General features: G+C 44.9%; 1 protein-coding gene across 2 annotated transcripts in view; it reads left to right on the top strand.

Moving 5' to 3' along the window:
- The window catches only part of PDE1A (phosphodiesterase 1A), a 214976-nt gene that overhangs the window by 145397 nt on the left and 54021 nt on the right, over positions 1–15558 (top strand). For both annotated transcript variants that reach the window (XM_084829855.1, XM_084829848.1), the window contains exon 2: positions 12650–12763. In XM_084829855.1, the coding sequence (XP_084685981.1) occupies positions 12650–12763 (114 nt within the window). The remainder of the gene's footprint in view (positions 1–12649; positions 12764–15558) is intronic.

Genomic DNA, 15558 nt, shown 5'->3' with positions numbered 1-15558 from the left:
GTCATCCGGGGAAAGATCTTAATAAGGGGAAAATCAGCTTCTCTCTACAGTCTTTATACAGATTACAGTATAGGAGTACATGATCAACTGATTTTGCTGCACCCATTCCACATGGACACAGGCATTTGTTAATCAGGAACTGTGTACGGTGGTGTTCCTTGACATAATCCTTGTAGAGGAAATTCACATGGTGACCTTGAACCAAAAGGACAAAAATAGTTATCTAATTCCTATTACAGAGAAATAAGCTTGTAAAATGGATGGAAGTGTTTTGTTTTTTCCCTGGAGAATAATTAAACTTAGCATAAATATGATATGGCCTCAAAAATCTAATCCCAGCATGCCAGAATGCAAAGTATAAATTTAATCATATGCATAACAGAGATAAAAGTAATGCGTAATGTTTAGCTCCCTTGCTCCCTTGTGACGTCTGTGGTCAGTCAAAAGTACCAGTGCATCAAATATAGATGGCAAAAGCACATAGAGAGGCATTCTTGCTGGCTATTCTGCTCGCAAGTCTGCTTTTCCCTTCCTGCAAATGTCTGCCAAAGTTAAATTCTGAATGCCTTCCAAAAACAATACAAGACTTCTTAAAAATGTAAACAGGCATCTAGTAGTTGGAAATAATAATGTGACTTTAACTGTGTTGTTTGCGGATGAAGGACCTATTCAGGCCCCTAGGATAAATGATGCTCAGTGTGTCCAAAGAATTCTGACTGTTCTGTATTGCTGACAGAATACTTTGCCATTGGCCTAGTGGAACATTGTGGCCATCTTTTCTTTGGTTAGTACGTGGGAATGTGCCTTACAGCTGAAACTATTGTTTTCTTAGGAAGCCAGTTCTTTTTCTGGCTCATTTTAGATGTTTTAATTTTAATAGTTTATGCCATATTATGCTTCTGGTAGTGGTGAAACCTCTGACAACCTTCAGCTGAATGTTCATGAACGTTCCAACATCCCAGAGAACATAGCTCTCAGAATATTTGTAGTCTACCTTCTGTGAGAGAAGGAGAAGTTGTCAGTTTGATTGGAATTAAAACAGGCCTGGGGTCAGAAGTCATTTTGTGGGCCAGACTGACTGGGAATAGGTCAGGAAGTAGGGAAACTGAGGTGCATGAAGCCTATAGGCAAAATCTATGGTTGTAATGATGGAGTGGATGAGTGTGAACAATCAGAAGCTTAATGCTGACAAGATGGAAGTATTGCCAGTTAGAAATGTCATTCAAAGTACAGCAAAGTATTATCCGAGACCAGGACCTTTTCTACAGTGGCACTGAGACTTTGGAATTCTTTCCTGGGGAGCTGCTTTTGGCCCTTTTGCTGCTAGTTTTCCAATGGCAAGAAAATACGATTTTATTTCAGAGGGTCTTTGTGGCCCTCTTTCCTGCTTTTACTGGAAAGTATAGGTTTGGGGGTTTGCTGCTGTCTGGATATATTTAAACAAACAAATTAAATGGCTGAGGAAAATGTGTAGAGTAGCCAATAGACTAAGAAATAGGAACCTGAGGGAAGAGTCAGTGAAAGGAAATTGAGGGGAAGGATAGAGGAGTCAAGGATGTGAAGCATTGACCTGGTTCAGGAGCGAGCAGGAGTGATGGGGCATGCTTCCAGTACTCTAAACTGGATGTTCTCCATGATGTCCAAACCTGGAATTCTGGGTTGTTGAAGGAGAAACAACCCAAGGTTACAACCCTTCCTAAGCCACTTTTCCTAATCACTTCCTAAACATTTTGGAATATCTGAAAGCCAAGTTGTGATTTGACTGACAAGCGTAAAGGTTTCACATTCACTATCTGAGTGAGAGAAAAAGAGATTCTGAATGCTAGAGATGTCTTCAAATACAAATCAAATGCAAGAGTTAGGAAAGCATAATTTTGATTCAAAGGGGGAAGCAATGGATATCTGATGACAAGTTAAAACTGCCCTGCTCAGGGCTGGCATCATGGGTAAGCATGGCCGGGCACCTGCTGAGGGCCCAGACCCCAGGCCCCACTGACAAGAGCCCTCTGGACTTGCTCCTCCTCTTCAATGGGCAGGGGCCTATTTGAGAGTGTCTTACCAAGGGCCCTCAAAAACCTGGCCTTGCATAATTTGTAGCCCACCACACCTTGGACAAACCGGTACCCTTGTGATGTTTTGTGCCACACCGGATGTCAGGGTGGAAACTGAGCCAATAGAGCCCCAGAGCAGTTCTGATTCTGAGGAGGATCAGCAATCCGTGGGAGAGGAGCCAGCTCATCCCCCACAGGCACAGCAGCTGGCAGAGATTCCTCCTGCTGGCATTCCTGAGATAGATAGTGACCCTGGCAGTGAGCAAGTGTGGGAGGGGGGCTTGCTGGACGCTTGACGCAGACGCAAAGAGTGACGAGCGATGGAGGGCACAGAAAGGAGGCGTAGCACCCATTTGGCGCACAAGCAACGGCCGCCTCCCATGGACCCAAGGGAAAGAGGGAGGATCTCTCCCTAGCCCATAAGTTCAGGGTCCTCAAGTGATTCTCCTTCAGACAGGGATCAACTGCCTACTCGGCGCATAGGCCACTCTGCTGTTCCTTGCTTAGTCGCTGGTGATTAGCATCTGAAAGAGTCATTAAGTTGTAAAAGGATTAAAGCCTTGAAAAGAAACCTTTCGTCTGTGTCTTGAGTTGGCTATTGGAGTGGACTGATAGAGGCTGCCAGGGCGCTCCTGACACCGGAGCACAAAACATCTGAACCTGTTTTGCAGGTCCAGGCAGGGAGCAAAACTAGAAGGTTGTGTGCGCGTGCGCGTGTGTGTGCATGCACCACCATACATAGCCGGTAGGCTGTATTCAGCATGATGAGTCACACGTTGTGCCAGCCAGCCTTTAATGGGCATTTTTGGAACAAACAACAGCTTAATTTGAGGCTTGACCATAGGTAACTGTCCATTCAAGACAGCTGCTTTAGGGAGAAATTTCTACAGAAGAAACATAGAGGCAGGCATGTTTCTATAATATGTCTAAACACTCTTAAGGCCAGCATACCTTGGACAAGGTTTTCTCCCAAGTAAGCTTGCATGGTCCCATTCCAGAGAACATCCATCTGGCATGTTAGGCCACTTGGGAGGTGAGGCTTAGTTCATCACCAGGCCCTCTAAGGATCAGGCAGCAGCAGGGAAGCTTCCCCAGTGATGCAAGGCAGAAGGCACATATAGCTGGGGAAGGAGGTGGAGGTGTCATTGGGAAGCCAATCTGGTACAGAGGAATAAGCCTTAGCCTGAGTAAGACCTTGGTCCTTCTAGCTCAGCATTGCCTATACTGACTGGCAGCAGCTCTCTAGGGTTTCAGGCAGGGAGTATTCCCAGCCCTACCTGGAGATGCCAGGGATTGAACCTGGGACCTTTTGCACACAAAGCATGTGCTCAGCCACTAAGCGATGCCCCTGCCCCTTCTGGTAGACTCCACAGCATGCCCATGACCCCCTTAGCTCATGGCAACCATGCCTGAATTCAGCAGAAGATACAGTGGATGCCACATGCTGAAAGAGACACAAAAATAGGCCCTCATTCATTCTGCTGCAAATATATTTATTGGAACTAGTGCCAAATGTTATGTTTCATTTCTTGATTATGTTGAGAGAGAGAGAGAGAGAGAGAGAGAGAGAGAGAGAGATACAAGGGTGCAAACAAAAGTGAAAATTGCCATCCAAAGAGAGCAAGATTCTTTCATTTGCATTGTTGTTGTTTCCTGAGATGCTCACCCTCCAAACCTGTCAGTTCTTCTGTGGTAGGTGTATTTTCTTCTGTGTAATGGTGAGCTACTAACCCTCTGAACTCCAATGACATTTCAGCCTATTTAATTAGCTTTGCTGATAAGAGGAATCGCTATGAAACCTTAAAGATGTTCCGGGTGATTCTCAGCACACACATACTCCCCACAGATTGGCCTTAACCAGCTCCGCATGCTGTTCCCACTGATATGTCAGCAAGGTTTATTAACTTGGAAAATGAAAAACACCGGTGATGCCCACTTACTTAAACATACATCTTTTGCCCTTTTGTAATTTTTTGACCTATTCTTAATTGCTCTGGGTTCTTTTCTTCCCTGTGTGACTCTGTGCATTCAGATTATGTCCAGCTCTATTTTATTATGCCTTATTGGATAAATATGTATTACGGCCATTTATGGATGAAGAACAATGCTCTCACCTCACTGCCTGATCTACACTTTCTGGGGTCCTTACAGCTTCATAATATAGGCAGGGGATTGCATTGCTGAATGCTCCCTCACACATCCCAGTCTCCCTGCCAATGGAAAGCTAGCATATGAGTGGGAACAGTTCTGTACTTCTTACCTTGCAATCTCCTCTGTTCTTGCTTGTCTAATTTTTCATTGCCTTTCTGACTCATCTCTTATCCATACTCAGAAGTCTTTCTTAATCACTTCTTTCCATATGCTCTCTCTTATAACATCAGCTGTGAACTGCCAAGCTTGAGAATACATAACACACTTGAAATCAGCTTCTTGAATTAACTGGTTAGTTGATTTCCCTTATTAACATTGTGAACTCTGCAGAATCTCTGCAGAATCAGGATGATATAAAACCTTAATCCTTAACAAATTTTGAACCTCACTCATATTTAGGGATGGGCGAACAAGTGATGTTCGAGCTCGCCAAGTTTCTCCTGAACATCAGCTTGTTGCTCTTCTCTCCTTGATTTGCACTTGTGTTTGTGATTGCTGTTCATTTTGCATGAACTGGAAATTGCACAAAATGAACAGCTATCGAGTGTGAAAGTTGCACAAGCCATTCTCAAATTTTCACAAGTTTCTAATATTGCGCAAATTTCCCCCATAGACTAAAACATGGGTGATTTAAAATGTGGACATTTTGAAAAAGTAGTGCATTTTGAGAAAACTGTACATTTTAAGACAGTTGTGCATTTTGAGAAAGTTGCACATTTTAAGAAAGGTGTGCATTTTGAGAAAATTGTGCATTTTTCAATTACACATTTTGCAAGCTAGAAGACAAGTTTGGGAATTTGCAAACATTTTCTGAGAGAATACACTCCCATCCGCATTCACGTTCAGGATTGTGAACAAGGCATTTTCGAGTAATTTGCAAACTGAAATGAAATATTCCTACATTCCTACTCATGTTACAAAAATGGGAAGAAAACATAATGAGTTGGATCCAGACTTGTGCTCGCTCAGTGGAGTTCCACTGACACTGGAGGAAGGGTGTGGGGTGGTGATTTTTGTCAATTCCCCCTTTCCTGAGCCGCCCCAGTGCCACCTCCCACTGTGTTCTAGATGGAAATGAATGGAACCACAATGTGGATGAATATGCCCCCCTCCACAGCTGATCTGCATGGATCACCTGAGGCGGGGGGAGTGAAGAAATCCCCCCTGTTCAGTTGATTTCAACACATCAGCTGAGGAGGGAGGGCTGGGAAGTGTGTGTGCACGCACATGTGGAGGATAAGTGTGTGTGTGTGTATGAAGGATGCATGGATGGGTTGTGTGTGTGTGAATGCTGTGTGTGTGTCTGCATCCTATGTGGGGGACGGGGCTTTTCAGCATCAATCTGGCCCTTGGGCCAAAAAAAGATCCCCACCCAGCTCTAGTGGGAAGCTTCCACTACATCCTGGTTCCCTGCACAAATGGAAGGAGACTTTCCATTCATCAGTAGCCGAATCTGGATTCAGTGCACTAATATCATATGTATTCAGGTGTTTTTAAACCTATGCTTATGGACAGAATGGGGATTCCAGTTGTCACTACAGAACCATTTAGGGTTTGGGGGGGCAGGAGGAGTATGTAGTAATCTGTAATAAAAAGAGAATATCTTGTGTAAGTGGCACATGGTTCATTAGGTTGTCTGCTTGGACCAGGGTCAGCAGTACACAGGCGAAGTACTATTGGGATGGTGGAAGTCAAACATAAAGTCAGTTTTAGCCTACATTAATTTGCAGTCTTTTAACCTTGCCTTTTAGCTGTTGTTGTTTTAAAAAATTGTTTATTAGCTGCCTTGCAAACCTCTGGGTTTGAAAGGTGGGATAAAAAAAATCTTGTAAATAAAATAATTAGTAAATATAAAAATAAGAGAGGGCTCACAGCATGTCCTATAGGCACATGATGAGCCTGCATTCACAAAGGAACCATTTGACCAGCAAATGGAGAATGCTCATTCAAACCCATCAGTCTTGCCCTCCCCCGCCTGCTCCCTCAGTCTCTCCCACGGCCACCTCTGTCTCTGGCTGGGGGAAGGTAACAAAGCACTACTACTCAGCCAGGTGCCTGGCATGCATGGATTTATAGCTCCTGGATGACTAACAGGGCTGAAACGGGTGAATGTTGTAGCCTGATTACTAATGTAGACAGTGTCTTTTCATATAAGTAATGCTCAGAGTTGCAGCGTTCAGCTTTTATTACAGCTTCACCCTGTTTGTGGATGTGTGATGGGTTTCATAAGAGATTTTTGTTGTTGTTGTTGTTCAAGAAATATTTTTCACTTTTATTAGTAATTTATTATTACATTTATATCCCACCTTTTTTCCTTCTTGCAAGGAGCCCAAGGTGGCTTTCCTCCTCCCCCTCCTCCCCCTCCCCCTCCCCCTCCCCCTTTTATCCTTATAACAACCCTGTGACATAGTTTAGGCTGAGAGCCAGCCGTCTGGCCCAAGTGACCTTCGTGGATGAGTGGGGACTAGAACGCACATCTCCTGAGTACTCTAACCACTACACCACTTCAGTATTTGTTTGTTTTAAGTTTAAACTGCCCACTCAGGCTAATGAAAGTGCATGTCAAAAGGAAGACAATTTCTGTCTTCCAGCAAGATGCAAAGAAACCTAATTGTGTACAATTGATACAGGTATGAGGGACCCGGATATAAGTAAATACACAGCTCTTAAAGAATGTAACTGTATCAGGACATCTGTAATCTTCCTAAAGCTCAAATGATCCAGAAATCAGAAAGGCTCGGTGTGCACGGCACACAACCCAGGGTTTTGTTTTTTTTAAAAAACCTGGGTTGTTGTGAACAAACAAGCATGCTAGTGCTGCCTGAGCACTGAACAACCATCCCTGGATTGTTTGCTGTGATGTGCAAGGCAGGAACTCTGCTTGTCTCTCTCCTGACAAGCCAGAGTTGGACCCCAGGGTTGTTTAACCACTCCTGCTTGCAACAGGAGTGATCAGGCAGCGTGCATCAGCCTGGGGTGGGTGGGTTTAAACCCTAGGTTGTTTTGATGTGTGAACCCTGAACTGGGCCAAAGAAACTAAATTGTGGGCTGTGAACATGCTTGATCATAGGCCGAAATTGCATTAAGAAAAATTAGTCGGATTTCCTGAACTGACATTTTAACCCACTTGAAGTGCTTTAACTCATCACAGGTTAAATCAAAATTAATAGATCCTTCAAGTTCTAAACAAGAGAACCTCATTTTAATAACTTTCCAAAACACAGCTTTGTCCAAACTAAAAACACATGACTGATTTCCCTGAGGGGTAGAGATGGATGGAGTGCTCCTCCGTCCCCCGCAGGTTAATCTCTGAAAAATGCTTCAGAGGCACAACTGTAAAGTCACACTTTCATAAAAAGAATCTATAGTTAAAACAAAACAAAAGAATCATGACCATAGCAGAAGAATGAAGACACATCACCATGGGCCCATAGAACTGGATTGGCAATACAGTTAAGTAAAGATGTGAAAGAGGTTCAAACAGACACTTTTATGGCTTGGTGAGGACTGCTGCAGTGCTTGTGGGTGATTTACATGTTGTGAACAATAAGGCATCACAAAACAAACAGGCAGCATCTAGTGCTGAGCAATCAAACAATCAGAAATCAAGTGTGCGTGCATATGGGAACTGTTCCAGTCCATGAACTAAAAGACATGTCTAAAAACCTTGAGGGCTTTGGGGGCACACATCTGGATCTTCTTTGCTTGCAAGGGCTTCTCAGTTGATTTCATAAGAACATAAGAAGAGCTGTGCTGGATCAGGCCAAAGGTCCATCTAGTCCAGCATTCTGTTCTCACAGTGGCCAGTCGGATGCCTATGGGAAGCCCTCAAGCAGGACATGAGTGCAAAACTACCACCCCCCGCCCATGTTCCCCAGCAACTGGCACACCTGGGCATACTGCCTCTGATACTGGAGGTAGCATATAGCCACCATGACTAGTAGCCATCGATAGGCTTATCCTCCAGGACTTTGTCTAACCCCCTTTTAAAGCCATCCAAATTGGTGGCCCTCACTACATCTTGCAGTAGCAAAGTTCATTATGCATCTATATGGTGTGTGAAGTACTTCCTTTTATCTGCCCTGAATCTCCCACCAATCAGCTTCATGGGATGATCCCAGGATCTAGTGTTACAGGAGAGGGAGAAAAATGTCTCTGTATCAACTTTCTCCACATGATGCATAATTTTGTACATCTCTATCATGTGCCCCCTCACTTGGCTTTTTCCCAAACTCTCCAAAAAGCTCTGAATGTCATAACCTTTCCTCATACGGGAGCTGCTCCAGCCCCTTGTTCATTTCAGTTGCCCTTTTTCAGTGGAGGAGGGAACAGTGCTCGTTTATTTTAAAAATGCTGTGTTCCTCCTTATGATCAAATGATCTCCAAGACAGCTTACAGCACATTAAAAGAATATAAAGTTGACCCAGCATCCCCTGTCACTCTGGCTAGTGGCAGAGGCCTTGCTTCCCTTCACTTTCTTGGTCTGAAGGCAACTGACGGAGCAGAATGTTGTTTCAGGCAGGAGGGGGGAGCAATGTCCTTATACCTGATCATTCTTTTGCTCAATGCCTGGGACCCAGGCTGTTCTTCCCCTTGCTGTTTTGTTCCTTATGTGAGGAAGAGGTAAAAAAAACCTTCCACACGGTGACAACCTTGCTTTATTGTTCCTTCTGCTGAAGTAAATTGGAAAAACTTTCACACAGTAGAGTGCAGGAAGGTTGTTTTGCAAAGGCAGTTCCTCTCAAAACCTGAGCCTTGGGCCTTTATATTAATAAACAGGCAGAAAACTACCGTGGGGTACTTCAGTGCTGTGGTACTTCTGACATTCTGAGCATTAGGAGAGGATTGCATGGGTTTTTATTACTGCATCTATAAAATTTAATCAAGCTTTATCAAATATTGAGCACAGGTCCATCAAAATCCTAGAGGATGGACCTTGGGGCCTCATTATTTTCAATTAATTATTAATTTTGTATGTAGGCACTGAATTATGCCGAAGGGACTACACCAGTGTAGCTTAATGTTTCACACAGGAGGCAGAAATGTAAAACTAATTTTCTCAAAGGAAATTAAATGGCTACTAATGCTGGGTCTCATTTAAAATGCATGTCTTTATCCCAAATATTGCACATTATTAGCATGTGAGCAAGAACAGAGACATAGTCTTACCTGTGTTAATGAAATCATATTAAAAGTATCCTGTCCATTTTCCATTCATCCCCCCCCCCCACCCCCCGCAATTTGATTTAAAGCAAAATTCCTGGACTGCATTTCCAAGAGAGTGGAAAACCCAGCTATGCTTTCTGGGTTAGGAATCACGTCAGTTTTTATTTTATTTTATTTGTTTTAAAAATGTCTAGACTAATGAATTCCAGGGCAGTGTACAGTAATAAAAGTATGATATAATAAAAACCGCATATCATCATTCTTCGTATAACAAAATAATAAGAATAATCACTAACCCAATTTAAAATGCCTTGACAAATTAAAAAAAGTCTTTATGTGGTTCTGAAAAGTTCATCATGTCAGAGACATAGTCACCAGCTGCTATTCCTTCTCATCCTCTTTCTCATCGTTGCTACCACTTACTTACTTGACAGGCAGAGAGGCAGTGAGCAAGTAGGCAGCAGCATCCACTGTTGGGTGGGCCAGAGTAAGAAGCAGGTGAACAAGCAGGTTGCAATGGTGAAGAGGGTGAGAAAATCCAAGGGGATCTTGTCAGTGGGCCCCTGCTGGGGTACGGGCTCTTGGCAGGTGCCCGACCATGCCTACCTTGGATGCCGGACTTGAATGCTGGATTTCACCCTATGGAGATATAACTGAACTGGAATAAGTAGTATGAAGGGGAGAATATATATGCTTTTAATACTTAAAAACAAATAAAACTAGTCAGAGGTGGAACAATGTCAACTAAGAAATAATTCCAAACCAGCCACAGTTGTCTGAATTGCTGAACTTTATCAAATATTTAAGAAATGGGCAAACTTCCTGACAATTGCCACATGGTAGACTGGCCATCTGTATTTATCCAGTGTCACCGCAAATGGAGAACAAAAGCCCACCAGACCAGGTAGGTTTGTGAGTAAGTCTTTAACATGCTGAAAGCCATCATGGCCTTCAAAGAGAGTATAGGTGAAACTTCAAGGTCAAAATGCTTAGCTCTGCCAAGGACTTACCCTGAAGGCTTCATTAGATGTATTGGTTCCATATTTCTTTTTTTTTTCCCCCCCTTCTTTTTTTGAGAAAGTCAAAACAAAAAACTGCACCTGGCCAAAATAAACAAAGAGGAGCAGGAGAGCTTAGACTATTTATATCCATAATACATATGAATGCTGAAGCAACGGCATGTGTTGTAGCTTTAAATAGTTGTGAACACCAAACAATGGAAACAGCTGTAGATACTGGGACAATGTTCATTTCAGTGTTATAAACAAATGTTTCCAGAGGACAAACATGTATTTAAGCCTGTATTTGTTAGTTACTAGTAAAATGACCATCATTATGATGGTGGGGTGTTTGGAGTGGGAGGACATATATTGCAAAGATGCTTGGAGGTGAGTGGAACGTATCTCTCTTTGTTAGCAGTGGAGAGCCTCTTTCAACTGAATTCCGAATTCCATTTCATAGAAACTCTTGGTGGCCGCATTCCAGTGGTGGGTGGGGCCAAAGGCAAAAGGGGTGGGGCCAAAAATATCAGCATATTGTAGCTTAAAGCTCTTACTGACAGTAATGAAGCCTTAGGAGAGGCATTTCAACTTTTAAGAATTGAGGGGGCTACACAAAATCCAGGAAACCACCAAACAGTGATCGGGGAAAGGAGTGGGGCCAGGGGAAGGGGGCATGGCCATCTGGGGAAACTTGGATGGCCAGATTGGGACCCCAGGTGGTCCAGATTTGGCCCCCGGGCCTGGGTTTCTCCACCCTTGCTCTATGTGCACTCTGCTTGTTGGGGTGGGCAGAGTGCCCTCACCTCAACAATGGACCCAAAGCAGTGACTTACTTTGCTGCACCACTTGGAGTGAATGGCAATCAATCAAAATGAAAGTAAGTTCTCAGCAAAAAATGAAGTAAACAAAAATTTCACCCATTCCTAGGGAGGGCAGAGCTACACACACTAGCCCTATCCCCAGCACCCCATCCCCGCTGACTGCAGCCTCATTCCTTTGTGTCTTTTGCACTAAGTCTGAAGGGGGAGACTTGTGCATGCTCCTGAATGTGCTTCCTCCACAAAATCAGGGACTCCAGTCTCAAAGGTTCCCAGTTGCATGGAGGAGCCTAAGCACATTCAACCGAACATGCAAAGAATTCCCCTTCAGACTTTCCGCCCAACATAGGGAGGCCTGAGGTTGCAGCTGTTGAGGACGGGGATATCAAGGGCATGGCGAAGAATGCGTGAAGGCGAAGAAGTGAACAGAGCTTATTATGCATCCATGTACTGGGTGAGCAATGTGCAACCTGCGGGCTGCATGTGACCCCTAGTTTCCCCCCCCCCTCATTCTTTTTTAAATGGCATCTGTAGCAGCTTTAGACCATCCAAAGGGCCAAATTTAGCTTGTCTGCAAGCTAAATTTAATTTTTTTGCTGCTCTGTAGCCAACAGGGTTAAATTTAGCTTGCAAACATGCTAAATGTAACAATCTGAGCACTCTATAGCACAATAGGGTGGTTGGCCGCTGAATTTTGGCAACAAGTGGGCGATTTTGGTCCTTTCGGGTGGGCACCCCACAGACTGTGCCACCTGAGGTGGGTATCTGGGGGGCAAAAATGGCCCCTGGACCTCCAGAGGTTGCCCATGCCTGCCATATATGTTCAGGCAGTACTGGAGCTAGAATGTCTTTTAATGTATCTAAAATATGGCAAACCCAGGGGGCTCCCCCTCTCCCCCATTTTAGATTTTGTCTTTGTTTCCCTGCCTGACTTAACTTTTAGTGGGATATTCATTTTCACTATTGTAGAGTAAATTGTAAGGGTACGCGTACACGGTTAGGTATACCACGCAGTGAACTTTTAACCTGTTGTCTCCCATTTTTTTCTGGTGGTAGTGGGGAACTGACAAAACTCTTCAGGGGTAAGGAATGACAGCACATCTAATGATCTCTTCCCCCAACCACAGATGGATATCTCCCCTACCACAAGTGCCTTCTCGTTCAGTTCAACAGAAGGGGCAGTCTGTGTGCACTTTCATCAAAATGAATGGGGAAGTCTGCACATATGTGGTGGAGCTTCATGTGTACACTGGACTTGGAATGTGTACACTGGACTTAGGGCTTGTAATTCAGGGCTTGTAATCTGGATGAATATGTCAAGGATTTTGCTACAGAGCCACAAATCACTTTCCATAGAAGCTGAAGGCAAATTTCTCTCTCTTTTTTAATGGAATGGGATTGCACCCTAAAAGGACTGTTGGTTTTGCTTTTGATCATCTCCATTTTGTTTTTGTTTTTACAGATTAAGATGTTTAGTGAAGCAGCTGGAGAAAGGTGACGTTAATGTGGTTGATTTGAAGAAGAATATTGAATATGCAGCATCTGTGTTGGAGGCGGTGTACATTGATGAAACAAGGTAAGACTTCAGAACAAGTGGTAATTGACATCTGTCTGGAGATACCTGTTTCTATCCATCCATTTATCCTACCTTCTGTCTAATGAGACAGACATTTCTAAGCCACATCGAATCTACACAATGAGTAGTGAGAAAATGGATTAACCATTTTAAAAAATAAAAAGTAAACTAACTTTAAGATAATCCCAGATTCAGAATCATATTTTGCTTAGTTTATAGGTTTCACAGGGTCTGGAGCATGGTAAAATGAGACATTTAAAAAAGATATGTACATAAGTTTGGAAGGGCACAATCCTATGCATGTTTAGACAGAAAAAAGTCCTACAATTCCCAGCATGCGCCAACCAGCCATGTTTGGCTGTGGCATTCTGGGAGTTGTAGGACTGTTTTCCATCTAAACTAGGGGTGGACGAAAGTCACTTACCTTTCGTCGAAGCTTGTTTGCGGTGGGGGGGAGGCGCTTTGCTGCTCCCCCCGCGAAGTTCAGGCCAGGGGGGGGAGGCTTCCCGCCTCGCCCTGGCCGAAATTCAGGCCGGGGGGGGAGGCTTCCCGCCTCGCCCGGCCGAAATTCAGGCCGGGGAGGAGGCTTCCCGCCTCACCCGGCCGCGAACTCCAAAGTTGTTTTTTTTTTAAAAAAAAAACGCCCCCGTGATAGGCTACATGACGATTAACGTAGCCTATCACGGCTAGATCTGCAAAGTCAGCCGTGATAGGCTACGTTAATCGTCACGTAGCCTATCACGGGTGACTTAAAAAAAAAAAAAAAGCGCGTACGCTAATGGCGGCCCCCATAGGGAGCCGCCATTCGCGTTCCTTATTTGGTTGCTGTAGTCTACGTAAAGATTTACGTAGACTACGGCGAAAATAAGGGCAACGCAAAAGCAAATCTAGCCATGATAGGCTACGTTAATCGTCACGTAGATTAGACTTTGCAAATCTAGCCATGATAGGCTACGTTAATCGTCACGTAGCCTATCATGAGGGCGTTTTTTTTTTCTTTTATTGCAATGGCGGCGGCTGCCGCTCCCGCCCCGCACGAACACCCACCGAACCACCGGCTGGACCCGCCGCCGGGAGGGACATTCGGCAAAGGTAAGTCCCGTCCCGGGGGCGGGGGGGGCGGAGGATTTCTCCCCAAAACTTGTTCGGGGGGCCGAACACGTTGGCGCTTGGCCCCCCGAAGTTTCGGGGAGAAATTCTCCGCTGTCCCTAATCTAAACATGCACCAGATTACGCTGTAAGTAGATGCATGTAAGTGAAAATTGGTGGTTATATTTGAAATGAGTGCTTAAGGTAATTTTTGTTAATGCAATGTTTTGCTCTTTTGCTATTGGAAAATCTGCAAATAAATAAGACTTTTTTAAAAAATAAGGTAATACGAGGTAATGAAACCGTGTGGTGTGCAGTGTATAAGAAAGAAGTGGGCAGAGCAACCCTATGGGTGGAGAGATTCTGTGGTAGAGCAACTGCTACATCCAAAGCCTTGCTGACTCACTGCAGCCAGAGAGGGAAGTGGGAGCATCTTTTCCCCCCTCAATTTCCTTTTTGTGGGAGGGAATCCTCTCTCTTTTTCCTAATCCATTGCAGTTAGTGTGTCAGGAGTACCCTAGCTGCCTTTTACAGTCCCCTCCAATAGTAGGGATGTACGAAAGTTACCTTTCTGCGGATTATGTTGAAGGTGGGGGGGAGGCGTTCCGTCCCTCCCCCGGAATCCTGGCCGGGGGGGAGGCGCTCTGTTCCTCCCCCCCCCCCCCGGAATCCTGGCTGGCCGGCTGTGCTCCGCAGCGATTCTGCGGAGCTGCCGGCTGGCTCCGCCAGCAGCCAGACATCCGGCTGCTGGCTAGCAGGCATGCAAATGGCGGCGGCTGTAGCCGCCGCCGTTTGCGTCCCTGCAGTCAGCCGTGATAGGCTACGTAAATGTTTACGTAGCCTAACACGGCTGATTTAAAACAAAAACAAAAACGCGCGTACGCAAATGGCGGCGGCCATGGCCGCCGCCATTTGTGTTCTTTATTTTGGCACATCTTAGTCTACGTAAACATTTACGTAGACTAAGACGGCGAAAATAAGGGGGACGCAAATAGCGTAGCATCTACGCTATTTGTGTTCCACTTATTTATGCCATCTTAGTCTACGTAAATGTTTACGTAGACTAAGACGTGCCAAAATAAGGAACGCAAATGGCGGCGCCCATGGGCGCCGCCATTTGCATACGCACTTTTTTTTTTAAGTCAGCCGTGATAGGCTACGTAAAGATTTACATAGCCTATCATGGTGTTTTTTTTAAAAATCTAGCCGGGATAGGCTACGTAAATCTTTATGTAGCCTATCACGTTTTTTTTTTTTCACCTGGAAATGGCGGCGGCGGCAGCTGGTCGGAAGACCGGCCGCTGCTGCCGCCGCCGCCGAACCGCTGCCGGAGCCGCCGCCGCCAGGAAGATCCGCCCAATGTAAGTCTTGTCCCGGGGGGGTGGCGGGGGGGTAGCGGGCCGTTCCGCCACTGATTTCGGGGGGCTGAATGCACTGGCATTCGGCCTCCCCGAGATCCGTGGCGGAACTTTCGTACATCCCTATCCAATAGCCAACTCAAGACACAGACAAAAAGGATTCTTTCCAAGGCTTTATTCCTTTTACAACTTAATGACTCTTTCAGATGCTAATCACCAACTACTAAGCAAGGAACTGCACTGGGGTAGTTAGCAGAGTAGCCAAAGCTCCAGGTAAGGCAGTTGGTCCCCATTTGAAGAGGGAGGGCGGGAAGACCCTGAACGTATGGGCTATGGAGAGGTCCTCCC

This window comes from Heloderma suspectum, chromosome 1 (assembly GCF_057233095.1).
Source record: "Heloderma suspectum isolate Gila_16-S chromosome 1, 16-S_ref, whole genome shotgun sequence".
Taxonomy (NCBI): Eukaryota; Metazoa; Chordata; class Lepidosauria; order Squamata; family Helodermatidae; genus Heloderma; species Heloderma suspectum.
Note: the sequence above shows the minus strand (reverse complement) of the source record. Positions and strands in the feature narration are given on the sequence as shown.